General features: G+C 51.7%; 3 protein-coding genes across 12 annotated transcripts; all 3 read right to left on the bottom strand.

Annotated features, from left to right (window-relative positions):
• Window positions 1-163: 163 nt before the first annotated feature.
• On the bottom strand, window positions 164-9,424 carry SENP3 (SUMO specific peptidase 3). Its single transcript, XM_004266908.4, has 11 exons — window positions 9,176-9,424; window positions 7,608-8,333; window positions 5,139-5,378; window positions 4,930-5,041; window positions 4,411-4,558; window positions 4,234-4,281; window positions 3,743-3,820; window positions 1,601-1,738; window positions 1,331-1,414; window positions 1,164-1,214; window positions 164-712 (listed from the first exon to the last, which is right to left on the bottom strand). The coding sequence occupies exons 2-11, from the start codon at window positions 8,320-8,322 to the stop codon at window positions 602-604; spliced, it is 1,725 nt and encodes a 574-aa protein (XP_004266956.1). The 5' UTR covers window positions 8,323-8,333; window positions 9,176-9,424; the 3' UTR covers window positions 164-601.
• A 423-nt stretch (window positions 9,425-9,847) lies between these two features.
• TNFSF13 (TNF superfamily member 13) lies at window positions 9,848-13,568 on the bottom strand. Of its 7 annotated transcripts, none has more exons than XM_033422974.2 (7): window positions 12,277-13,568; window positions 12,024-12,068; window positions 11,851-11,920; window positions 11,650-11,697; window positions 11,388-11,506; window positions 11,038-11,176; window positions 10,432-10,774 (listed from the first exon to the last, which is right to left on the bottom strand). In XM_033422974.2, the coding sequence occupies exons 1-7, from the start codon at window positions 12,532-12,534 to the stop codon at window positions 10,665-10,667; spliced, it is 789 nt and encodes a 262-aa protein (XP_033278865.2). In that variant the 5' UTR covers window positions 12,535-13,568; the 3' UTR covers window positions 10,432-10,664. The 7 variants fall into 7 exon arrangements, with proteins under 7 accessions (XP_033278866.2, XP_033278865.2, XP_033278868.2 ...); XM_033422977.2 differs by having other exon boundaries at window positions 12,352-13,568; XM_033422975.2 differs by lacking the exons at window positions 10,432-10,774; window positions 11,038-11,176 and adding an exon at window positions 9,848-10,210.
• Window positions 13,569-13,712: 144 nt separating this feature from the next.
• TNFSF12 (TNF superfamily member 12) lies at window positions 13,713-21,701 on the bottom strand. Of its 4 annotated transcripts, none has more exons than XM_033422979.2 (7): window positions 21,425-21,701; window positions 21,217-21,267; window positions 20,572-20,644; window positions 19,851-19,904; window positions 19,731-19,766; window positions 14,640-14,764; window positions 13,713-14,472 (listed from the first exon to the last, which is right to left on the bottom strand). In XM_033422979.2, exons 1-7 carry the CDS (start codon window positions 21,581-21,583, stop codon window positions 14,221-14,223), a joined length of 750 nt encoding a protein of 249 aa, XP_033278870.1. In that variant the 5' UTR covers window positions 21,584-21,701; the 3' UTR covers window positions 13,713-14,220. The 4 variants fall into 4 exon arrangements, with proteins under 4 accessions (XP_033278870.1, XP_004266958.1, XP_049558603.1 ...); XM_004266910.4 differs by having other exon boundaries at window positions 21,217-21,264; window positions 21,425-21,696; XM_049702646.1 differs by lacking the exons at window positions 19,731-19,766; window positions 19,851-19,904 and having other exon boundaries at window positions 21,425-21,697.
• Window positions 21,702-26,216: the final 4,515 nt, after the last annotated feature.

Raw genomic sequence — 26,216 nt, 5'->3', positions numbered from 1 at the left:
TTGGTTGAAGACATGGTCTTGGCACTGTCTGAGCCAGGGATGGAAAGCTGGCCCCCCGGGGAAGTCTCAAGACCCATGAAAGGGTAGCTAACAGCATTGACTGGAGGAAAGCCGGAGAGCATATCCACTAGTTTGAGGCCCCTTAAGGAAGACCACCACTATGTATCTCCAAAGGATCCTTTATTGACCAGAGAAGGACCATGGTATTTATATATATATATATATTAAAAAAAGTTTGAAGATCTGGCAGGCAGTAATCCCATTGCCCGCCCACCACCCCAGCACAGATTTTGCTGCCCCCCAGCCCTGCACATGGAAGGGAGATGACTGCCCCACCCAGGCCACAAGGCCATACTCCCCTGTAGACAGAAGGAAAAAGGGGATTTTCCATGGCCAACCCCTGAACATCAGAAATCAACAAATATTCTCTCAAAGAAAAAAAAAAATACAGAAATCAATTAAAACATTTAAATATGAAAATCCAAAGGGAATTGGGTGGGAAGAGGCTAGAGACAAAGGGAACTGGAGTTTCTTGGGAAGGAAGGGTCTCCCATGTCCCCCTGCCCATTAATGAATGGGCTTGAGGCCTGGAATACGAGGCTCACACAGTGAGTTTGCAGTGACACAGCTCCTTGTAGATCTGCCGACGAAGTTTGGGCATGTCCTGCTGAGTGAAGCTGAATGGCTGAGACAGGGCCAGGTGCTTGCAATACTGGGTGTTAACAAAGCAGGCCATGAGAACCATCTACTGAGCATCCCCCCCCAAATCAGGACCTGTGCTACATATTTTGTATGATACACATCTCACTGGATCTTTCCGAGAACATTCCCATTTCACAAAGGAAGCCAAGGTCCCATAGACTGGGGTTCAAAAGAAGTCTGACTCTAAAGCCAGTGTTCCTATTTGATACATAAAACACCCAGTGTTAACAGAGAAAATACTTTGCGTTAGGGGATCAGGAGGCAGCTATATCAGGCCCAGAGACCAAGGACCACACACCCAGTCCCAATGCGGTATGGCGAAACCAAGAGAGGACAATGAAATCAGGGTTTCTGCATTCTAACACAGAAGCTTACTCCCGCTCCCTAAGTGGCTGTGAGCCAAATGAGAGACAGCTTCCCGCCTCCCTCCCAACTCTTTAACCCAACTGGTATCTGCTTACCTGCAACACAAAGGCACCGCAGTCACTGTCATTATTCTGCCTGGCCACATTCTAGAGAATAAAAAGAAGGTAAGCCCTTCTAGAGGAGACCCTACACGTATGGCTTCAACTTCTGCCTCCTACCATGCCCCCAAAACCGCCCCCATAACCCTCCTCTAGAAACTGACCATCTTGAAGTAACCTTTCCAGCCCTGGTGGAAATCCAGCCGGTCTTTCTTCACTGCCTCTGCCTGTAGATACTTGGCAATATGCTATGTAGATGGAGAAAAGGAGGAAGTGATGCCCCTACATTTCCCAACTGAACCCAAGTTGTGGTGGTCACAGGCAGCAAGCCCAGGTTGCTCCTCAGAGCCTCCAAACCCACCCTTCTGCCTGAAATGCCTTGCCACTGGATCTCCTCCCCACATTCTGCCCATCTTTCCCGTTCCCTCTCAAACCTTAGGGCAGCGGCGGTTCAGGGTGCGCTGCGAATCAAAATAGGTGATGGTGCGCCGCCTCACGTCAACAGAGATGAGGGACCAATGCACCTCCAGGTGGATGGGGATTAGCAGTAGCTCTTTATTGAAGATGTCCACCTAAGGAAGCAGTGCTGGAGGTCAGGAAAGACAGCACAGGAATCCTGCCTATTGCCAGGAGGGTTCTGAAGGAGAAGCAGGCAAGGAGCCAAGTGGGAGAACTCAATACCCAGCCCCTAGACTGCGAGGCAAGGCTCAGCATCTGGATGTCTGGATTCTTGGGCTTAAGGAGGAAAGCAGGACGGAGGAGGTGGCGCACAACAAACAGAGCCCAGGACAGGGCCAGGTACTTCACACACATTAAAGGCACAAGTGCTTAGTAGCTAAGAACCCAGGCTCAGGATCCTGGAGCCAGACTCGCAGGGTTCAAACCCAGCTCTTCCATTTACTAGCGTATGACCACAGGCAAGCTACTTAATAACTCTCTGTACCTCAGTTCCCTTTTCTGTAAGAGGGTGAAAATAACAGTACCTACCCTCACCTGTTTGTTATACAGATTAATTAATATCCATGATACACTAAGAACAACGCATGGCACCTAATAGATGCTCAATCAGTTAACACTCACAACAATCCTCTGAGAAAGATCGCATCAGGAAACTGTGGCTTGGAAAAGTAAAGTCACTTGCTCAAGGTCACAGAAGTAAGAAATGCCAGAGGTGGGATTTAAACACCGGCATATAGAAAGCCAAGTTCTTTCCACTGCATGTCACCCTGCCTCTACCAGAAGAAGGCCTGCCAGGTCCCTGCGGGTGTAAGCTCTTGAACCTGGAGACAGGAATTAAGAAATGCTGGAGTCAACGGCCCTAACTCACTATAGATATTTCCTGGCCTTTGAATCAGACGGCAGGTAAACTAACTGGACAGGGGAAAAGAACTCCCCCCCCACCGCCAAGTTGGCTCCCCTTCCCCTTCATTATTTTACCCAGGAACTTAGGCCAAAAACCTAAGCATCATCCCTTGAATCTTATCTTTTATTCATTTCTCATGTCCAATCCATCAGAAAGTCCTATTGGTTCTACTGGCAAAATTTATCCTAGATAAAACTACTTCTATTTCTACCTTTACCACTCTGGTCCAAGTTTCTCATCTGGACTTCTCAGCTACTCCATTTAGCCTGCCTGCTTCCACTCTTGCCTCTTTCAATCTATCATTGAAACAGGAGTTTAAAACATGAGGCACTTCCCACCCTGCTTAAAACTCTTCAATGGCTTCTCAGAACACAAAGAATAAGATCTACCCTCACTTCGGGACTTCCCTGGTGGCGCAGTGGTTAAGAATCCACCTGCCAATGCAGGAAACGCGGGTTTGATCCCTGGTCCAGGAAGATCCCACATGCCGCGGAGCAACTAAGCCTGTGCGCCACAACTACTGAAGCCCGCGCACCTAGAGCCCGTGCTCTGCAACAAGAGAAGCCACTGCAATGAGAAGCCCGCGCAGTGCAATGAAGAGCAGCCCCCACTCGCCACAACTAGAGAAAGCCCGTGCACAGCAACAAAGACCCAACGCAGCCCAAAATAAATAAATTTATTTATTTAAAAAAAAAAATCTACCCTCCATGCCTCACGTTATCTACTCTCTGACCAAATTTTCTATCGTTTTCCCTTTGCTCACTCTGCTCCAACCATACAGGCCCTCTGACCCTCAAACGTTTTCTCACTTTGTGTCCCATGTACTTGCTGTCCCCTTTGCTTAGAACACCCTTGCCCCAGATCTGCACAGGGTTAGCTCCTTGTCATTCAAGTCTCAGCTAACAGAGGCCTTCCCAGACCACCCAATCTAAAGTACCCACCCCCATGTTACCACATTACTGTTTTAATTTGCTCACAGCACTTATCACTAGCTGAAATTTAACTTGCATATTTACTCTCACCCCATAAAGGCAAGAAGTTTTCTTTATTTAATACTGTATCCTTAGTGCCCAGAACAGCACCTGGCACACAGAAGACATTTAATAAATACTTGAAAGTTTGAATGAACAGGATTGAGGAAAGGGCTCACAGGAAACAGAACTCTTCTTTAGAGGCAAGGTGTTACACAAGTAGATGTGAATTCATAACTCACGTTTTTGGTCCACCTTTTCACCCCATCATAACCCTTGGTACGGAGTTTATCATAGAAGAAACTGTTGAAGAAATGCACCTGTGCCAATGATACAAAAGAACTGGATGGAATTAAAAGACCTCAGGCCCTCCTGCTAAGTGTCCTCTCCCCAGCCCACTCCATTTCATTATGGCTCTGAGGACTGGTTTCAACAAACTCTAGTCCAACTCACCGAGGGTAAAAACAAACTATTTTTAACCTCATCTTATAGCTTCCCACCCCAATCTGTGGGGTTAGCCATAGGGGAAAAACACTACAGACTGGAGGAAAGGACTAAAATTGTTAAGTTCAGGACCAAGATTACAGATTTGAATTGAACAAATTACCTTCTACTGCCTCTCCCCAGAGAGAAAGACCCTCTTTATGTAAAATGGAAGAGATGAAAGGGACTGAAAAAGCTGCTTAAAACTGTGGGAGTTCTTCCAGGGACTGAAATATCTGGTTAGGCCTACCTTTTCAGGGACCGTGTCCATGACGAGGTCTCCATACATGTTCATCACCTGGGGAGAAGATGGGAGGCCACTTGCCATGGAGGGTGTGGCATGGGTACAGGGCTCCCCCATGCAGAGGGCCCCAGACACCCTGCTCCCTGAATCCCCTCTTGGGCCTGTTTTTGCACGCCTCCTTACCTGGTCATTGAGCCAGTTCTGTCCATATAAGGTCCCCAGGTCGTCCATGGTCAGCACATGCCGCTTATAGGCAACTCGGAAGCCCCTCACCATGGCATTGCCTGGCATCCGCTGGTATGACTGGATCAGCTGCAGCACCAGGCCCTTCCTGGGTAGGCCAAGGGTGGAGTCACACAAGAGACGAGGGGGCTAGGGCACACAGAAGTACCTTCTACTGCCTAGAATAAGAATCTAAAACTAACCTTTTTTTTTTTTTTTCTTTTTTTCAGTCATGGGTCCTTTTGAGGACTTGCTAAAGGCTTACTCCCCAGTAAGAGGCACATGAATACTTAGGTACACGTGGTATTTCAGGGTCCCACGTAAAGCCCCTCCCGGTTGGCTCACAGGGGCTTGGCACCTTGCCTGCAGATTCCTCCCCTCAGTTCTAGCTCCCTCCTCCTCCCCGAAAAGGCAGCAGCTTTCTCACCCCGTCTCCCCGGTCCCAGCCCTCTTCCAAAGAGCATCTCTTTCATGCCTCACCTGGAAGGTGTAGAGAACTCCTGCTGGAAAATGTCCTCCAGTTTCTCTACTACCTCATCAGTGCTGAGGGGGATGAGGCTGCCATAAGTTTGAAGGAATTCATCCAAGATGCCTGAGTGGAGGAGGGAGAGAGGAGTGAGGTAAGGCCTCCACACTCTGATCTAGGAGTCAGCTGTGGGAAAGAGACTAGATCCTCTAGGGTTCCTTACTCTGCACACAGGTGACATGCTCCTCCCGCAGGGGGCTGTGCTGGCCAGCTTTCTCCCCAGGCCGCTCAGCCTCTTCTGCAGTGCCCAAATCTGAGCCCTGAAAAAGCTCCTGGGCCACATGGTCCCCAATGCTGCACACATTGCTGATGAGGATGCTGGCATCAGGGGGTGCCAGACTTCGCTCCCCTTCTGGCCCAGGTGGTCCCCCAAAGCCGTTGGGCAGAGTACAAGAGAGGAGGCCTGCAGGGCAGGGGAAACAGAATGGAGGCAAGAAACTGGCTCAGATCAAAGGCCAATGGGAAGATTAAATGATGCACACAAATTATAAGACCACAAAAAGGATGAATTGGAACAAAATCTACCAATAGAAACTCTAAAGGATGAAAACCCTAAAGCATGAGATAATTATGTCCAAGAAGTTATAAAAGACAGAGAGGAAAAGTTACTACAGGCATACCTCAGAGATATTGCGGATTCACTTCCAGACCACTACAATAAAGCGAATAATGTAATAAAGCGAGTCACACAAACTTTTTGGTTTCCCGGTGCATGTAAAACTTATGCTTACTATAATCTATTAAGTGTGCAACAGCAGTATGTCTAAAAAAAAAAAGTACGTACCTTAATTTAAAAATACTTTGTTACACATGAAAAGATGCTCAACATCACTATCAGAGAAATGAAAATCAAAACGACAATGAGGTATCACCTCACACCAGTCAGAATGTCCACCATCAAAAAGTCTACAAACAATAAATGCTGGAGATGGAGAAAAGGGAACCCTCCTACACTGCTGGTGGGAATGTAAATTGGTACAACCACTATGAAGAACAGTATGGAGGTTCCTTAACTAAAAACAGAACTACCATATGACCCAGCAATCCCACACCTGGGCATATAACCAGAGAAAACCATAATCCAAAAAGATACATGCACCCCAATGTTCCTGGCAGCACTATTTACAATAGCCAAGACATGGAAGCGACCTAAACGTCCATCAACAGAGGAATGGGTAAAGAAAATGTGGTATATATACACAATGGAATATTACTCAGCCTTAAAAAAGAATGAAATAATGCCATTTGCAGCAACATGGATGGACCTAAAGATTATCATACGAAGTAAAGTAGGTCAGACAGAGAAAGACAAGTATCTATATCACTCATATGTGGAACTTAATTAAAAAAAAAGATAAAATGAACTTACTTACAAAACAGAAACAGACTTACAGATATCAAAAACAAACTTTATGGTTACCAAAGGGGAAACGGTGTGGGGGGAGGGATAAATCAGGAGCTTGGGATGAACATACACACACTATTATACATAATATAGATAACCAACATGGATATACTATACAGCACAGGGAACTCTACTCAATATTCTGGGATAACCTATATGAGAAAAGAATCTAAAAAAAGAATGAATATTTGTATATGTATAACTGAATCACTTTGCTGTACCCCTGAAACTAATACAACATTGTAAATCAATTATATGCCAATAAAATAAAAATATTAAAAAAAAACACTGCTAAAAAATACTAATTATCATCTGAGCCTTCAGTGAGTTGTAATCTTTTCATGGGTGGAGGCTTTGAAATATTGCGAGAATTATCAAAACGTGATACAAGCATGAATTGAGCAAATACTGTTGGAAAAATGGCGCTGACAAACTTGCTCTATTCGATGTTGCCGCAAACCTTCAATTTGTAAAAATGCAATGTCTTTGCATTGCAATAAAGCGAAGCGCAATAAAATGAGGTATGCCTGTACTCATAAACAGGAGGAAAGCAAGAAACACTAGGAATTCAGAGAGATGTAAATTTCAGAAATATTTCTCACCACTATATGCTTAGCACCTAACATAGTACCTGGCATACAACAAAGGCTCGATAAATATTCAAATAATTAATAAAGAAATAGAAAGCCTGCCGCAACTCAGACCCGGCACAACCAAAATAAATAAACAAACATTTTTAAAAAATAGATAAATAAATAAATAAAAAGAAAGCCTGAAGTTGTTTAGTGGGGTTCTCCGAAAGAGAAATACTCTGAGTGAGAATGTCACACACAACTGTCCAGGTGATGTACTCCACTACTCAGAGAGATCCCATCCCACCACTATAAGAACGGCACTCTCTAGAAATGTACACGCAGGGGCACTTATCCTGAGAGGCCACATGAAGTGGGACTTCAAGCAGACATGACTGACTTCACTAAACCACGGCTCCCTTTCTCATCTATGCACAGGACACCTACTATGGATCCTGTATCCCGGCCTTGACTCTCTTCCCAGACTTAGTTCCTGCTCAAAACGGGGCTGAAGACATTTCACTGCTGTTCTGGACCCTCCCTCTCTCTGCCCTCCTACTTTCCTTAGACCCCAGTTCTCACCACAGCAAGAGGCTCCTGGTCTCCCAGGATCTTAGCTCTCCCCATGCCCTCCTCTGCCCCATTCCCACCTTACCCGAGTCAGGATCCAGAGGAGACTTTGGAGTCCACCTTAATCCATCTTCCTCCATGGGGGGCCCAGAGGGCACTGGTGGAGACCCTCTCACCCCATCCTCAGCCATGAGAGCACCTAGCAGACCCAGCCGGGGGGGAGGTGGTCCCCGGGGGGAGTCAAAACGACAGCAGGGGGATGGCACCTGTGGTGTCACACCCCCTTCCTGGGGTGAAAGATGGTTCTTCGGGTGTGCAAGGCTCCGCCGCCGGCCCCGGTGGCGCCCCCAAAGCTTCCAGTGGAATGTCAGCGAGGTGCTTTTTGAGTAGAGCAGCATCCGGAAGGCTCTCATAGCTCTGCGACGGCGCTGTGAACACGTTTTCCGATGAGCAGGGCGGGGAGGGCGAGGCCGCTGGGAGGCTCCCAGCTGACCCCATCTGGGGGGCAGCCTCCAAGCTGCCACTTCCTCTTCCTCATCTTCATCCTCGTCGTCCTCTTCTTCTTCCTCCTCTTCACTAGCTGAGGCATCAAAAGAGGGCCGAGGGACAGGAAGGCGTCTGGTTGGCACTGTGGTCCCTGACCCAGGATCTGGCCCAAACCCTCCACCTGATTTGAGTCGGGGTTTGGGGGGTGGGGGCCAACGAAGACGCTCCCGCCTGGGACTTGAATAAGCTGGGGCTATGCCGGGTCCAGGAGGCTCAGGCCCCCAAGACCCGGTCCCTTGTATAGTCTCTTTCATCTTCCAGTAACCTGTAAAACAAAGGTTAGAGCGTCAGAATCCAAACATCCTACACCTCGGATTCTGCCTCTCTTCCTCAGCACACCTCTTCTGCAATCAAATGCAAATAAACTAAGGAAAAGAGAAAAAAACTTCAAAACTCCTAACTTCATATCTTCCTAGTTAATATGGTCCACAAGGTGCCCTTCAGAGTCTGTGCCATCATCTCTCTCCTGCCCAGATAGAGGCAAGGAAGAATGGCTAAGCGGCAGGCCTCGAGGCTCTTATTTCTCAGATCCCCAGATCAAACCTAGTATTTTCAGGTTCCACTTCTCTATTTTAGTACCACTAGGAATGTCCTAGTTGAGAGCCTAATAACGGAGAAGGCTCAGTACGGGAATCCTGACATGGTACAGAGACACCTGAGGAGAACACAATTTCCGCAGGAAAACCGTGATCTAGAGTGGGAAGAGAGGTCTCCATCACCGTGGAATGAGTGGGGTGTGTGGGCATGCTCAGGTAGTCTCAGGAAGGAACCATACCAGGTCCATGGTTCAGGTGGTAAAATCTAATAGAAAGGGAATGATTTTAGAGGAAACTGAAACAGAACCGAAGCGACGCTTAGGCAGCCGAATCGAGGCGCGCTGGGACTGAACTGAGCCGAGATAGGTTGGCCCAGCCCCCTCTCCTGCTCCGTCCCGGGGACCAGAATGCGTCCCAGCACCGGTAGGATCCTACGGGCTCGGGCGGCTCGGCGCGCAAGGGCCTTAAAAAGCCCCTTCGAGGGCCTCCTGGGCCCCGGTTAGGTAGGAATGGGGTCCAGGAATGGGAGAGGCCGTGGCAGAGCTGGGGGGAGGGGAGGGGGCGTCCTCACCGGGAGCGGGGAAGCCGGGCGGACAGGCCCGAGGGCGGGCGTCTCCGGCCTCAGGCTTCCCGGCTCATCTCTCCGGCGACGGCGGCTGCCCCGCCACTCCTGCTGTCTTCAGGCGTAGCCGTCTCAATTCAGGATTCCAACGCTTCTGGGCCGCGCGCCGCCCCGCCGAGCCGCCCCGCCGCGATCGCCTCTCGCTCTGCTTCAGCCTCCACCTCCACCACCTCCCCCTCCTCCTCCTCCTCCTCCTTCCCCTCCCGCGAGCCCCAGGCCCACCGGCGGTGGTGGCGCACAATTAGTACGTCACAGCCGGCGAACAGCGCCGCCGCGGCCACCACGCGCCTAGTCCCGCCTGCGCGAGAGCGCAGACGCCACGGGACCGTCCCGCCCATGACCCCCACGCCTGCGCACACCCGCTTAACCCGAGCCGTGCGGGGCGGTGCCTCCACTCGCTCTTTTGCGCCTGCGTGTCCCGTGCCGCTCTCCCGCCCTTCGCCCCCGCGCTGCGTAGCCCTGCGTTCCACGCGCTGCCGGGCTTGAGCTGAGGACCCTGACGCCTCGGTTCAGTGAGACGTCTCGGTCCAGTGAGGCGCTTCGGTGGAGGGCCGGGAGGGCCGGGAGATCCTGGTACGGGGACGGAGCTGAGGCACAGCAGCATGGGAAATGGATCCGAGGTTCCATTTATTCTCTTTTATTTTTTAACTTTAGGCAGGGCTTGCGCAGAAAGGAGAGATCAGAGGAGTGATACAGGATCAGGACTAGGGCGTACGATTTATCCGAGGCTCCCCGGCTCCCCTCCCAGTCCAGAGAGGCTTAGAGTGGCCTGCCGGCGCCAGGGCAGTGGAGAGCGTGAAAGGCAAAAGTTGGCACCCGAAGAGTAATGATGTGGCTGCAAGGGCACCGTCGTCGTTGGGCACCTTCTGCAGACGGGCGCATAATAATTACACCTCTGGAGTCAGTGATGGAAACTGGGCCCCAATAGATGGAGAGAGGAGAGTGAAGATGAGGCTTCTTGTGGAGTGGAGAGGCAGAGGATACCTAGAGAGAGGTGTGGGGTAAAGAACCAGGAGTTTTCCTGAGTGGCGGAAGGAGTCGTGGCCATCTGCCAAGAGGCAGGATCATTGTCTCAGATTGCCGCTAGATGGTGGTGCTGTTCTGGAAGCATTCCAGTGGGACCCAGAGCAAGTCTAGACAATGCCGGGCATTTCCCACCCCCGCCCAACTCCCTCAAGAATTTGGGGCTGGATGGAGACTAAGAGCAGGATATTCTACTACCTCTTTAATATCTATGAATTCAAAGTCCTGGGGGTGGGGGTGGGGGGGAGAAGGGAGAAAGGGAGAGTCATGAGCTGTCAAACCTGGGATTCCAGTCAAACCCAGAAGAGGCCTCTGTTCCTGACTGTTCCCTGTCTTTTGTCTAGTCAGCTCTTGGCTGTCTCCAAAATGAACCCACCCTGGTCTTCCAAGCTCAGAACCACCTTTTACAACACAATCACAGTTTCACAAGCCCCAGGAAGGTTCCATGTGGAGAGAGGCTAAGTTTCGCCCTTGCCCGGGGGATTATGACACTCAGGGTATCCCCCTGGTGTAAATGGAAGACACCTGAGAAAAGGGAGAAAAGAGATGCTCAGTGAAGCACGGCCATAAAGATCCTCTGATGTTTCGCCCTCCCTTCTCCAGCTCAACCTTGTTTCTGCCTCCTGTAAGGACCAAGGTGTTCTGTCCTTCACTCCTCAGCTCTGCCTCTACACCCACGCTTCTTCCAACCCCCTGCTGTAGCCCCCCCCACCAGTGCCCCCAGGTCAGAGATCCCCTGCTCTCCTCGCATCCACCCTCAACTGCTCACCCACCTCTCAGGCTCTCACCTGCGCTGTAACAGCTATTGTAGGCCCAGTCGGGGTTGGAGGGCATGCTTCGTATACATCGGAATAGAGTCTCCTGCCTTCCCTGGCCCTCCCGGGATACCACCTGACCCATGGTGAAAGTCACATCATGAAACAAGACCTGGCAGGGAAGGGAGGCGATGAAGAAAACGGGATAGTGTGGCTCAGGTCTGGGCGGCCTCAGGAGCCCTGACAAGGGAGCCGAGGAATGAAGAAGTGCTCTCTAAGTTGGGTATCCATAGGGGTTGGGAACCCTCAGTGCTGGGGCGTAAGGCTTTGGGAGAAGAGGCCTCCAGGCCCTCAGGGGAGGCTCAGGGGGTGTTTGGGGGTACCTGGCTGTACAGCAGATAAATTCCAGCATCCCAGACTCGAATGACATATCCTTGGGCCTCCAGGCCTCTCCCACGCCAGAGAGCCGGTTGCCACATCACCTCTGTCACATCCGAGTCCTCTGGAGGCAAGGAGTGTGGCAGTCAGGGTTTCTGTGCGCACTCAGACACTTTCTGCTCTAAGCTTCTCTTGGGCCCAGGTGCCAGCCCCACAGTTCCTAGATTTCGCCTCTCCTCAAAAGCCATTATTGAAAATAGTGCTCACCCTTGGAGGTGATGTTAACGGGAACAAGATGAAGGACTGAGCGCTTCTCTGGGGAGAGAAGGAGGAAATCTCAGCAGCGCCCGCCTGCCCCCGTTGCCCTGTTGTCAGCCCTCCACCCTCACCCCTGGCTCAGGGTCTCAGTCTCCAAATCCCGGTGCTGCTTGATCACCTCCCACCCCTGCTGCACCCCGGGGGCCTCACTCTTCTGTTTTACTGCTCTCCTTCTCCGGGATTTCTCCCCATTCTCCAGGGCTTCCACGCCATCAGAGCTCTGCTCATGGAAAGAGGGTCAGGGTTAGGCTGAGATGCAAGGGTCCCAGAAAGCCTTTCCCCCAGGCCTCCCCCGCCCCGGGAATGCCTCACATCTCCTGCACCTTTCCCCAGCAACCTGAGTCTTGGTGCTGGCTGTCCTCCAGGATCTGTTAGGTACGAGAAGCATTAATCTTTAACAATTTCCTTTCCTGAAATGGTTGCTCCCTTGACCTCCAAACCTGGGACCCTCTCTTGCACCCACTGAAAACTTTGCAGACCAGGCGGCTGGAACCAAGAGGCCTGGAGACCACCCTGCCACCCATCCTTCTCTCCCAGACACCCTTCTCCCCCAGACACCCTTCTCCCCTCACTCACCTGCTCCCGGGGGCTCAGCCACAGATACCCTTCCCCCTTCTCGGAGGGCCCTCCGGTCCTCTGCAGCCGGCTCACCTCTCTCCTTAAGGTCTGCAGCTCTGTTTGTTGGGTCAGCAGAACCATGGCACAAGCCACAGCCCCCAGAGCCGCCCCCCAACTCAACCAGAGGGCAACTGAGAGTGCCGGCTCTCGGACTGGGCCCCCCATGTCTCCCGGGGGCCCTTTGGGGGCTAGTAAAGAAGGAGATGAGGTCGGCATGAGCTGGGGACCCTGCCAACAGCTGTAGCCTCAGGAGTGGGGTAGCAAGGAGGTGACGGGGAGGGTCGGCGTGCAGGCAGTGGTGCAGAAGGGAAGAAGGGCGTTACGCAAGGGAGAAATAAAAAGGAACTTGAGAATAAAAAGGAGGGAGGCAGAAAGCAAGCTGGGGCACTGTTGGTGCTCCTGGCACCCCGCTGCGGGGCCAGTGTTGTCCTGAGACCCCTCACCCTCCTCCAGCCTCAGGAGAATTTGTTGTCAGTCTCTCTAAGAAGGACAGGGCTGCCAGTGACACCCAGGAGGAGCGGCCAGAGCACAGGAACCCCAGGGCGGCCCCAGAAGTGGGGGAGGGAAGGTTGGCTGGCTATGGGGCATGGTGCCAGAAGCCGGGATGGAGGGACGAGCTGGGCAGCATTGAGGGTCGAGGGGTGAGAGTGGAAGACCCTCTGGCCCGGGCACAGGCGAGATCTCTGGGGCAGTTTGCTGAGAGAGACCAAAGGTGGGAAAGAAGGGGAGGGCGTCAGTGGGGAGGAGAACCAGGGTCGCGGAAGCAAGAAACTGGCTGAGTTCTGGGGTTAAGGCCAGGCCGGGTGTGTTGGAATAAGGCCTGCACTACTCCCTGTGTGCTGAACTTGGCAGGCAGGACTTCCTGTTTCCCAAGAAAAGCTCTTACATAAGGCTCTGGACAAAGAGAGAAAGAGACAGCCCAAGCCCCTGCCACTGTAGGATTCCTCCCTGGCCCCGAGGACGCAGGTGTCCGTGTTCCCGGGCCCTGGCGTCCCGCTTCCTGCCCCTGAGCCCCCATGCTGGGCCTGCTCCCACCCCGCGTCCCAGCCAGGGCTGTGCCAGCACCTGCTGAAGTCTCCGAAGCTGCCAGGAGGAAGGGCTGCTGTTCCTCCCAGCCCAGGGATTCCCCGCAGGAGGAAGCCCGCCTCCTATAGGTAAATGAGGCCGCTTCTGCTGGACCTTGGGCAGAGGATTGATTTTTTTTCCTGGCAGTTTGCCTTTCGACTCTCTGCTCATGCTTCGGCGTTAGAGGCATGTAGGTCCCCACTCCCAAGCCTGGACATTGCCCTGGAATTCCGGGCGTCCTGCCCCCCACTCCCCAATTCCCAGACCCCCTTCGCATGGCCCTCAGCTACCCCGAGGATGTCCCCTAAGGCCCAATAAAGAGAGCGACCATGACTTATTCTCTTTAATATCCACTTATCAACATTTTGTCACAATAATAATAAAAATAATATCTGTTTTTAAAATCCACAGGGAATTATCAGGGGAGGAATTATGTCTTGGTCTCTTACCCCTCACATTCGGGAACTCCTGGCCTAGTCCCAGTCTCTCTGGCATCCAGCCCCTCTTAGTGCCTGAAGAGGGGTATTCAGGACCCATCATCACCCAGAGTACAGTAAACACAGTGTCCTGGGGGGCTGCGGCCAGGGTGGGGAGTCAGGAGATAAATGGGGGTTTGGGAGCTAGTGAGGTGGAGAGCTGGAGGTGCGGGGAGCTGTCAGAGACGAGGGGACTATTTCTGTGGCATGGCCGTCTCTTGAGTGTGCCCTGGCAGCCTACAGAGGGAGAGGCAGTTCTGGGGGAGGAGCCGCTCAGGGTGGGCAGAGGGGACTGGGGTGCTCAGAGAGCTGCCGTGGGGAGCCAGCGGCCTTGGCAAACCATCGGGAGACCAGGGCCCCCTCAGTGAACTTGGAAGAGTCCAAAGTAGGTGAGGAAGGGGGCAGCCTTGAGATGGGCCCAGGGGAGGGTGCGGATCCGCAGGGAGGACCCTGGCCGCAGGGGCAACAGCCCGGACACCTGGCAGAGACGGAGCTGGGGCCCGAGGGAACTGGCCGCTGTGGCCGAGAACTCCTCCAGGCAGCGCAGGGCCAGCGTGTCATCCACCAGCAGGTCCAGCTTCAGGTAGACAGCCTTCCCCTCATCAAAGTGCACCTGGGGGGGGGGGGCGGGGGGCGGAGTCCAGGCCTCTGCTTGCCCTGGGCTCCTGTCCAGCCCAGACCCCAAGCTCCTCCTCCCCCACCTTTAACTTGCCCCCACCCCTTAAGCCCAGCCCTTCTCCCTCAGTTCCTGCTCTACCCGTGGAGCCAGGTGGGGCTTACCTGACAGTACAGGTAGTACAGCCCAGCCCTGGTGACCATAAATTGCCCGCTCTGGTGGTCATAACGCAGTGGGTTGGAGCTGTTGATTTTGGCCTCTTCCCAGCCACTCACCGTCCCGTCCACACCTGAATGTGGATGTTCAGAGACAGGGGGAAATCCCTTTATAGAACTTTCTCACACTTCCCAGCCACTGAGTTTATAAACATTTGGGCCTACCTTACCCAGAAGATATCTAGAGGGCCCAGGGCAAGGGAGGCGCCAGGGCCTAGGGAGCTGGGAGTGTAATAGGAAGTTCGGTGAAGAAACCCAACGTATATGACCAGAACCAAACAGGGCAAGTTGTCACCAGCCACTTCTGGGGAGAAGAGGAGGATTGAAGAAGCATGGGGGCTTTTATAGTTTGTGTCTGTATTGTTTGCTCTTCTACTTGGAGAATGTATCGATGCATTACTTGAATCCTACATTACTTAGATTATTAAAATTAAAAATAAGAGAAAAGGAAAATATGGGAAAACAAGCTAAAAAGAGGGGAAAAAAGAAAAAAAATTAAAAATAATAAAATGGTACCCAAATGTCCATCCATTGATGAATGGATAAGGAAAATTGTGTTAAGTCCATACAATGAGATATGATTCAGCCATAAAATGAAATGCAATAATGGGACTTCCCTGGCGGTCCAGTGGTTAAGACTCTGCACTTCCACTTCAGGGGTTGCGGGTTCGATCCTTGGCTGGGGAACTAAGATCCCACAAGCCACGCGCTGGGGCCAAGGGGGAAAAAAAAGAAAGAAATGGAATACTAATACATACTACAATACGGAGGAAGCTTGAGAACATTATGCTAAGTGAAAGAAGCCAGTCACAAAGGACCACGTATTATATGATTTCTATGAAATGCCCAAGTAAGCAAATACATAGAGACAGTAGATTAGTGGTTGCTTAGGGCTCGGGGATCACGGAAATATGGGGTGGCGGGTAAAGGGTACAGGGTTTCTTTTTGAGGTAATGAAAACTCTCTAAAATTACCGTAGTGACAATCTCACAACTCTGTGAATATACTAAAAACTTAATTGTACACTTTAAACGGGGGAATTATATAGAATGGGAATTATATCTCAATAAAGCTGTTACCAAAAAAAAAAAAAAGTCTAGAATGAGGGTAATTGCAAATTGTAAAGAAGATAAATAATCAAATGACACAGCAGGGTCTCAAGTGGCTTCCCAGGTCCTCTATGGGCTGCCTCTGTTTACCTCTCCCATCTAATCTCACACATTCCTCCAAGTCACAAGACTCTAGGCACTCCGGCCCCTGTTCTGTTCCTGCAGCGCACCAAGCTCATTGTTTCCACAGGGCTTTTACTGCTCTTCCCTCCCCACAGGATTCCTCCCCTGCCTGGCCCCTTCTGTCAGACTGATCCCTCTGAGAGACCTCCCCAGTCCTCCCAGCCTGAAATAGCTCGTCTCCGATAATCTCTCCTCCACTCACCCCGTTTCTCTCACAGCAGTCACCAAGGAGGGAAATCATTTTATTTCCTTCTGTGATAGTTTGGGCTCTGACTCCCCCAGGGGACAGAGGTATTGGTCTTGTTACTGCACCCCAGCCCCTGGGGCTGAGCCTGCCCTGAGTGGGCACCAAACACACACTGGTGAGAAGATAGAGGCAAGGAGGCGGCCGTGGCAACAGCTCTCTCTTGTTTGGGTCCATGGGCCACTCTCCAGGGCTTCACTGGCTTCATCTCAGTAGCCCGGCCAGCTTCCTTCCCCAGCAGCCCCACCCTCTGCCTGCCCCGGTGCGCTGTCCTTGCTGCTTTCTCAAGGAGAACATAATGCTCGCTGGGCATTTTCATCCCCACCTAGGGGTTCCCTTGGCGTTTATTTTGCAGTCTCCAACCTGAGCCTCCAGCCCTGCCCTTTCCTGCCCCTCCTGACACTGCTACCTGCCTGCCATCAGAATAGCCCCTGGCACCTCACACTCACCTACATCAAAACTGAGCCTGAAAAACAAAAAAAACAAACAAAAAAACCCCAAAAACTGAGCCTGGTCCTCCCCTGTCCCAAATGTGCTTGACTGTCTGTATCCCACATTGGGTTCCTGGTTCTACCTCTTACCAGGCACCCAAGCCACTCTTTCCTTTACCAGTTTCATTCGCTGATCACCAGTTTCTAGCAATTCTGCCACCTAAACGGCTCTGTCTCCCTCCCTGGTCTGGCCCCTGCCACTTCTCACTGGGACTCTTCCCAGCCTGCTTCCTCTTTGGACTCCCTGTTTCCAGTCTTGCCTGGTCCAGTTTACTGGCTAGCGACACAGAGCCACAGAGTGACGTTTCTAAAATGCAGATGCGAGCCTGCCTCTCTTGTTTTGACCTCAGGATAACTTCCAGATTCCATTTGTGACCTGGCTCCATATTCTTCTCTGGCCTCACCCCATGTTGCTCTTCTAGTTCTGTCTCGTCAGCCACATGGCACTGCCCCGGTCCCCCAGCCTCGTCATACTCTTGGCAGACTCGGGGCTTTTACACAAGTGGCCCCTGCCCCCCCTGTCCATCTCACACTCACACTTCTAGGCCCACACCTTCCTGGGGAAGGAGTCCCTTACCCCATTGTAAAGTGGTCTCGTCTGTGCCGCCACGCGCCTCTGGCTACTTTCTTTATTGTTGTTGTTGTATCACATTGTAATTTACAAATTTATATGCTTGTCTCTTCTCCTGGACAGCAATTCCTTGTAAAGAGGTCTGGGTATTATTCACTGTGGGCACCTAGCCGGGTCCTTACAAACAGTGGGATCTCAGGGCGTGTGTGTTGAGTCAACGAATGAATGAATGTCTGGGTAACCGCTGAAATAAATGGTCCATACAGAAAAAAGGAAGGTCGGCCTGGGGCAGGAAGAGTAGGGCGAGAGAAGGAGAGAGGGCATTCCTGGCTAGGGAACCAGTTTGAGCTGGTTGTGGCTAAGGGCATGGTGTATCTGGGACCGTGGTGTCACTCAGTTTCACAATCACAACTCATTCCTTACTGCATGGCAGTTGTCCTTCTTTCCCCCACTATGCTTGCTTTAGCATCATTTCTCTTGCCGCTGTCTCCCTCGTTCTCCAGAGGACCTAGAAGTCATCAGCTAAGGGCTCCCCCACATCCTGCCACCGAAACCACAAACCAACCTGTTCTCATGTTTGCCATTGAGCCTCTTATGGTGATAGGATGATGTGTCCCTCTCTTTCTTCTGGAACCCACCCCCTCCCACATTCTTGATGTTGCCCTGCAGGTTCCCCCACCCATGCACCAGCAGTTGCCTCTCACACAGTGTCTGGAACACAAGCACACAGTAGCTGGGTTCAAATCCTGGCTCCACCTCTTAGTATCATCATGACCCGGACAAGTTACATCACCTCTATCTGTAAAATGGAGATGATTGGATTATCTTCCTTTAGGACTGTTTCAAGGATTAGATGAGATTAAACACTGAATAAGTATTAGCTAAGACTCACGCAGTATTGTTTACCACTAAAAAGACCAAACTTTTCCTTGATTCACATCCTCCTCTACCTCCTGGCCCATTTCTCTGCTCCTGTCACAGAGAAACTTCTGGAAAGGGTTGTCACTGTCTCCGATTCCTAGTTCCCATTTTCTCTTAACCTAATCCATGCTGGCTTCCATCCTGACCACACCACTGACACCGCCCTTGACAAGGTCACCAGTTGACTTTTAATGTTACCAAACCCAGCGGTCATTTGTCTGTTCTCATCTCATGTGACTGGTCATCTGCATTCAACACAGACAGCCACATCCTCCTTCTTAAAACTGTGTCCCCCCCGAGACTCCAGGACACCACCCTCCCTGGGTTTCTTCCCCTCTCTCTGGCTGCTTCTCAGTCTCTGCTGGGTTCTCCTCCTCTGCTCCACTTGTAAAGGTCCAAGAGCCTCAGGGCTTCACTTGTGGAGCCCATCTTTCCCCTAGGTGTCTCATCCAGACCTACAGCTTTAAATACCCCCATCTGGTGAGGACTCCTGACCCTACACATCCTGCCCAGGATGTGTACTCTACCGTGTGCAGTGACGTATTTGTGAAACTCACTTGTTTATTATTATATATCCACTTAGTTATTATTAGATCTCAAATTCAATTATTAATTTACACACCTCGCAACCTATTTCCTCCCTGGTTAACCCCCATTTTAATAAATGGCAACATTATTCTCAAAGATGCCCAAGTTAAAAACCTAGAAGTCATTTCTGATTCCCCCCTCCCTTATCCTTCTCATCCCCACAGCAAACCCGATCTTCAAGCCACACGCTGAATCCATCTACTTCTCTCCATCTCTGCTGCTAGACCCCTAGACTAAGCCACTCTCATGTCTTGCCTCCTGACCTCTCACATGGAAGAGCATTCCAGGTGAGAGAACAGGATGTGCAAAGTCCAGACGAGGCACGCTGATGGGGAGGGGGTGTCAGCCCAACAAATGTGGAGAAGGCATAAGGGTGTGTCAGGAAAATAGGTTGAGACCAGACCAGGGAGAGGCTGCAATCCAAGCAGAAAAGCAACAGAATAATGGAAGGCGGGCTTCAGGGGGGCTTAGCTTAGCAACACAGGTGGGACAGAGTAGGGGCGGGGAAAGTCTAGAATGGGGAAGGGACTGGAGAATGAGTTTGAGGTTCCGAGGTCATGGCGCTGAGGTGGGGAGTGGGGTAGGGATGGAAAAGAAGAGCAGAGACTGGAAACATTTGGAGAAAAATGATCAGAGCAAGAAGACTCTTGGTATATGGAGGGGAAAGAAGAGGAAAAAAAAAATCAAAGATGCTTCTTGGAGACAAGCGAGGGCTAAAGGAGAAGCTGGGCTGGTGGTGTGGTGGGGGGAATCTGCCTGTGCTCTGGGAGGGGAAGGGGCCTCCCCCAGGGTCCTATGTCTGAGTCACGGAGAAAGTTCAGGTTCGGGAGCTGAGAGAAGCGAGCCCTAAGCACTTTCCTGAACTGGCTTCTGGGGTTCTGAGGCTGAAGGTGGGGATGAGGGTGGGAAGTCAAGGTTTTGGGGGGGCCCTTGTCTAGAAGGCCAGTGCTATGGAGGTCAGGGAAGAGCTCAGAGGTGGGGATGGGGTCTCACCCGCCTGCGCTCCGTCCTGTCCCGGTTGTGGGTGAACTGTAAGACACAGGAAAGGGTTGGTGAGCCCTGCCCTGCCCCTCTGCCACCCCTTCTCCCTGGGCATGGCTCACGGTCACCAACCTTCATAGTGGGCTGCAATCGCTCTGCGCGCCCGTGGTTTCCGGCCTTTAGGTGCTGAGAATCAAAGAAAGACAGATGGGCAAAGCAGTCCCCACGTCTAGAGGGGCCAGGAGCTGCTCTCTCAGCCCCATCCCCCTCAAAACCCTGGCATCCTTATTCTCATCCAGACTCCTGGCCTCAGAACCTCAGGCCTTATCTTCCTCCATAGGTAGAGCCGCTGATAATTTATTATCCAAACTGGGATGCTTCTGAGAGCAATAGGGGTGTTATTAATCATCGCCCTGAGCCAACAGGTGTAAGCCAGGACAGCCCCCTGCAAACCTGGATCCGTGGTCACATGGTCACCCCAGTCATAAGTCTCTTTGCTTCTTGGGCTTCAGGCCTGACTCCCCCACCTCATCTTCATCAGGACCCCAGGGGTTCTCCTAATTCCTGGCCATCCCGCCTTCATATCTGGGGTAGGGTCTGAAGCGAGAAGCAGGTCTATGCCATGGAAGGAGCTTCAGAGGGAGGGTCAGAATTCTAGGTTCGAGTTTCCATGACTCTGAACCCCCCCTTTACTCTCAGTGCCTCAGTTTCTCTATCCGTAAATGAGGATAATGGGTTTTGCTCTGCCTGCTTCACGGGGCTGTTATGATGAACAAAAGCAATAATGAGTCCAGAAGCCACCACAGACCAGCCGCTATTATTATTCCTGAGGTTGGGATAAAGGGCTGCTCACCACTCCTGCGAGGCCGAACCAGTTTCAGGAAAGGCAAGGTATCCTGGCGCTCCTCTGTCTGGGGATTCAGGTCCTAGAGACGTTAAGGGCAGGGCTAAACCAGGATCTTGCCAGGGACTCCCAGAGACATAAACTGAGACCGACAGGGGGCCCGTCACGAGAGGCCCCAGCCAGCAAGAGGCACAGAAGTCTTAGGGAGGGACCGAGCCTCCCAGCCAAGAGTGGCCAGGGCCACGAGGACGCAAGTTCCAGGGTCAGGCCGCAGCCTTCGCCCCCCTTCCCACAACCAGCCACATCCCCCTATTCTGCTCCGCCCAACCAGCCATTGGTACATTGCACACACGCCCACACCCAGTCAGCATGCACAGTGGGTACACGCACCACACACACAGCCAGCATCCCTCTCCCACGCAGACTCCCACACACTCGCACTTCCACCACGGCCACTAAACGCTCGGCTGCCACAAGCGCGGCACAAACCCCTCACACACAGTTGTCACCCTCTCTCTCACGTACCCATGCCCCACGGCGCGGCTGGTGCACACCCCCGCACACGGCTGGCACAACCGGGGCACACCCTGCATCCTCAGCCGGCACACACTTCCCATGCCCAGCAGCCCGAGGCCAGCACCCACCCCCACTCACCAGCGGGTCGGGGTCCTCCTCTGCCACCAGCTCCCCCTGGGAAGGCTCCTGCTGGGAAGGAGGCAGCGTCACCCTGTCCTTCTCCACCTGACATCTCACCCTCCACCCATCTTCCTGGCCCCCTGCCCTCGGCCCACCCGGCCCCATCAGCTGCTCGGCAGAGTCCGCTCCTGATCTGCCCAGGGAGGGGTGTGCAGGCGGGCCTCACCTGGGCAGACAGCGATGCCCGGCTCCCCAGGCTGACCACGGCCAGCAGGAGGCCAAGGCAGGCCAGCGCCAGGCCCAGGCCCAGCACGAGCGGGGCCAGCAGGGCGGTGCCCGGCTCCCCCCGGCGCCCCCTCCGCCTCTGGCTCCGACGGGCGGCCATGGGGGCGGGGGGCTGTGCCTGCCTCACCGCCCCCCCATCCCGGGACCCGAGGGATCGGGGGAGGGGGAGCCGGCGGGCGGATCGGGCTGGAGAGAGGGAGGGGCCAGGGAAACGGGGCGGGAGGGGGTGTGTGTGTGATGAGGACAGGAAGCCGGACACTGTGTGTGAGATTAAACTCCGAGCCCGGCCGAGAGCAGTGCACGGAGCGGGACGCGCGCCGCTCCGCGTGCAGACCACAGAGCGAGTCCCGGCCGGGGGCACGCACTGCCCGGGCGTGGAAAAGCGGGGCGGTGTTTGTGTGAGTGCGCAGCGGGCGAGATGGGGTGTGCGGCTGAGCGCCCTCCACGCGGCCGCCGGCGGGAGAGAGGCAGCGAGGGCTGAAAGAAGCAGGACCTCCACTCGGGCTGTGTACGGGTGGACGGGGCGACACCACTGCAGCTCCTGCAGGTCTAGTCCTGCCCAAGCGAGATTGCTAATTTAGGCCTCCAGACCAAGGTAACTAGGCAATCCCTCAGTCAACACGGTTAGAGGCCAAGGCGCATTTGGATTTTAGCAGCTGCACGGAAAGACGATTCTTTCCTGTAAGTGACGGAAAGAGCCTGCGGGTATCCATTAGCGCGGGTTGGGTTTTCACTTCTTTTAGGAAATCAGTTGGTAGTTGATTTAAACCCCGGGGTCATGCAGCTGGGGAGAGCAAGCTTCTAGACCTGTGTGCCAGAAACATCGCCCCCCAACCCCGCCAAGTGTGTTCCCCGAATGCATTTCTCTGGAAACACAGAAGCCACTTAAACAAATAATAGGGCTAACCTGAGCTCAAGTGGAGCTACAAGAACTCTTTTTTTTTTTTTTTTCTTTTTTTAAAAACATATGTGATTTATTAGGAAAAAAGCTGAACAGTGGAAAGGGAGAAAGACTGAGAAAGAGCACTCACGTGTGTGGTGTGTGTGTACAAGAACTCTTTAAATTTAACGTGGCGCAAAGCCACGTTAGCAAAACCAAAACGTAATACCTAACCTAATTGCAGTTACAGCCTCTCCCAGGAGTTGAGTTTTCAACCAATCAGTCTGGAATTTCCTGATCCACACTAGTGAGGTAGTTTCCAAAAGACTCCTGCCCTTCCTGGCCCCTGAGGGAAGGGGACCTTGCCTGAAACAATCCTTTCTTTTCTTTTGCTAATAAATGCTTTGTCCCTATAAAAGACCCCTTTGGTTCAACTCCTCAGAGGCCTTTCTGCTTGTTAAATGGGATGCTGCCCGATTCATGAATGTTGAATAAAGCCAATTAGACCTTCAAATTTACTCAGTTGAATTTCGTAAAAGCTGGACCCTTTTTGCCACGAAAACACTTTTGTAAACAGTAAGACCCTCCAAAGTTCATTTAAACTATGCAGTGTTCACCTCTGCATATTTGCAAAGAGAAGTACTGGATTAGAAAAAAACTCTGTTGCAAAAGTCATAGTTAAACAACAAGGTAAAGCAGTGGTTCTGAACAAGGTAAGGATGTGGAGACCCTTCCGCCTTCCCCCTCTGCTCAGTCCTGCCCGCTCCCCCGCTGCCCTCCTGACTTGGTTTCTCTTCCGTTATGGAACCTTTCTGAACCACCTTCCTGCTTCAGGGTCTCAACACCAGTTATTCCCCTTACCTGGAACACTCAAACCACCCTCACCCCCGGCTCAAGTCACTTCAAAGAGAGTTTTCTAGATCATTTTTTAAAATTAGGTTCCCAACTTCCCCCGTTCTCTATTCTTTATTTCCTTCTTAGTTATTTTGTAATGATCTGTTTGTAATTTGTAATGATCTGTTTGGCTACTATCTCCCCAACTACATTGTAAAATACAAATTATGTATTTCCTGGTTTATCTGCTTATCGTTTATCTCTAGAATGTAAACTCTATGAGGACATCGGTCACTACTGTGCTCCCAGCACTTTGTCAAATGCTGGCTCCCCAGATATCATGAGAGCAACCTCGTGATATCTTTTTGACAAGATAAAGATATCTCTTTATTGACAAGATAAAGCCAGGTTTATTGCTTACCCCTTGACAGTCTGACAACACTTCACAGGGAGATGAGTAAGGCCATGACATTTATTGAGACTCTGAAATCTCATTTAAAGGGGGAGAGTCTGGGCTTCCCTGGTGGCGCAGTGGTTGGGAGTCCACCTGCCGATGCAGGGGACGCGGGTTCGTGCCCCGGTCTGGGAAGATCCCACATGCCGCGGAGCGGCTGGGCCCACGAGCCATGGCCGCTGAGCCTGCGCTCCGCAATGGGAGAGGCCACAACAGTGAGAGGCCCACGTACCGCAAAAAAAAAGGGGGGAGAGTCTTTCCATGATGGGGTAGGAGCGGGGGTTGATTAGGGTTGGGGAAGGGTCATGGCGTAATAGTTTAGAATGAACACAGAATAATGAGGATTTTGAGGTGAGGGGTTCAAACAGTCTTAGGGTGCAAACTGTCAGCAATAAATAAGCAATAAAGTTAATTTGCAATATTCATCTTTCTGGGCAAGTCTCTTGGAAAAATGTTATGCCAATGAAGGCAGTGGAATAGTCATGTTAATATCAATGTTAAGGGACTTCCCTGGTAGCACAGTGGTTAAGAATCCACCTGCCAATGCAGGGGACATGGGTTTGAGTCCTGGTCCAGGAAGATCCCACATGCCACGGAGCAACTAAGCCCGTGCACCATAACTACTAAGCCTGTGCTCTAGAGCCCGTGTGCCACAACTACTGAAGCCTGCACACCTAGAGCCCATGCTCTGCAACAAGAGAAGCGATCGCAATGAGAAGCCCGAGCACCACAACGAAGAATAGCCCCCGCTCGCAGCAACTAGAGAAAGCCCGTGCGCAGCAACGAAGACCCAACGCAGCCAAAAAAAAAAAAAAAATCAATGTTGGGACTTCCCTGGTGGCACAGTTGTTAAGAATCTGCCTGCCAATGCAGGGGACACGGGTTCGAGCCCTAGTCTGGGAAGATCCCACATGCCACGGAGCAACTAAGCCCGTGCGCCACAACTACTGAGCCTGCGCCCTAGAGCCCGCGAGACACAACTACTGACCCCGTGTGCTACAGCTACTGAAGCCCGCGTGCCTGGAGCCCATGCTCCGCAACAAAGAGAAGCCACCGCAATGAGAAGCCCGCACACCGCAAGGAAGGGTAGCCCCCACTCGCCGCAACTAGAGAAAGCCTGCGTGCAGCAACAAAGACCCCACGCAGCCAAAAATAAATAATTAAAATTTTTTTTTAAAATCAATGTTAAGCTGAATGAGTACCCCTGGTTTCAGTTCTCAACCTACATAATAGATGCTTAATAAACATTTGTTGGTTGATTGAACTGAAAGCCCCAAGGGGACAGAACCGACATATGTCTTCTTCTCCTGTTTGTACTTGGTGACTAGCGAAGTATCAGGCAAACAGGGAGCACTCAATAAATATTTAATAAATGAATGAATGGCCAGATCTTTATTGGGGATTCTAGTGGTTCACATTTAATACAGGGAGAAGGAAGAAGCCCAGGAGGCTTTTGTGGAAAGCCCAGAAGGAATTCTGGTCATTTTCAGGATTTATATCACTTAATGACACTGATTTAAATTTAATTTTACTTCAAACTTGTGACTTTCCTTTTTCCCTTGAAGCAAGGTTTTCTCTGTCTTTATTCTGTGCTTAATAGGTGTGATTAGGGTTTTCTGGGTGCATACAAATGAGATGAAGAAAGGGATGACAGAGTGGAAAGGGATTATTGGGCAAGAGTTGGAAAAAGTCAAGGACAGAATAGCAAGATGCAAACTGGTACCAGACACCATTGTCTGAGCGGGTGAGGAACTGAAGAGAATCTGAGGAGCTTGTGTGCACTCCTGAGGGTGGCTGGCTGTTCCCACCAGGCCTCGAGCTGAGGAAGGTCTTGGTTTTGTCAGCCACGGGGGTATGTCCCTGCACAAGCCCCCTTCCTTCAGGTGACCAGAGAGACCTCCATCTGGAAAAGCCTGACCCACATAAAGGCAATGCTTGTGTTTTCTTGAAGCAATTCGGTTTCCTTCCTCAGTTTACCCACTCTCTCCTCAGCTCTGAGGCCAGAGCCCTGAGATGAACGTGCGAGCCTTGTGTTTAGAGATGACCCTGATATTCACTAAAGAGTTCTTTGATTTTCACTGAGCTTGACGAGTGAGCCATTACCATGGGCCTCTGTCAGTCTGGGTATTGGACATGTGGAACAATTAGGAAATAAAACAGGATTTCTGATCCCAGGTCAGGCATACTCCTCATCACCAATCTCCCCTCAGATCCCACTGAAACCAAAGTAGACAGTATCAAAAGGAAAGACAGCCAAGATGGAGGGGGTGTCCAGCCAAGCCTGGCTGCTTAGGCTGCCAAGGAGAGGCCACGGTCTTGGCCAACAGGCAAAGGAAAGTGGGAGAAGGGGGACTGAAAACCCGGAATTGATTGAAGGCCTGGAAGACAGGCCACCAGCATCAGTTATGACTCTACTTCCCTTCCTCACCAGAAGGCATTTTCCCTCAGACAAAATGTCAGACATCTTGTCTCCAAAGAAATGGAATCAATTGTCTGAGGGAAGTTAATGCTTCTGGTATGAATGTTGGAGGTTCAGAATAAGTGTCTCTCATTCTAGCATTTGGG

Source organism: Orcinus orca, chromosome 19 (assembly GCF_937001465.1).
Source record: "Orcinus orca chromosome 19, mOrcOrc1.1, whole genome shotgun sequence".
Classification (NCBI taxonomy): Eukaryota; Metazoa; Chordata; class Mammalia; order Artiodactyla; family Delphinidae; genus Orcinus; species Orcinus orca.
This window is presented reverse-complemented; position numbering and strand designations above follow the sequence as displayed.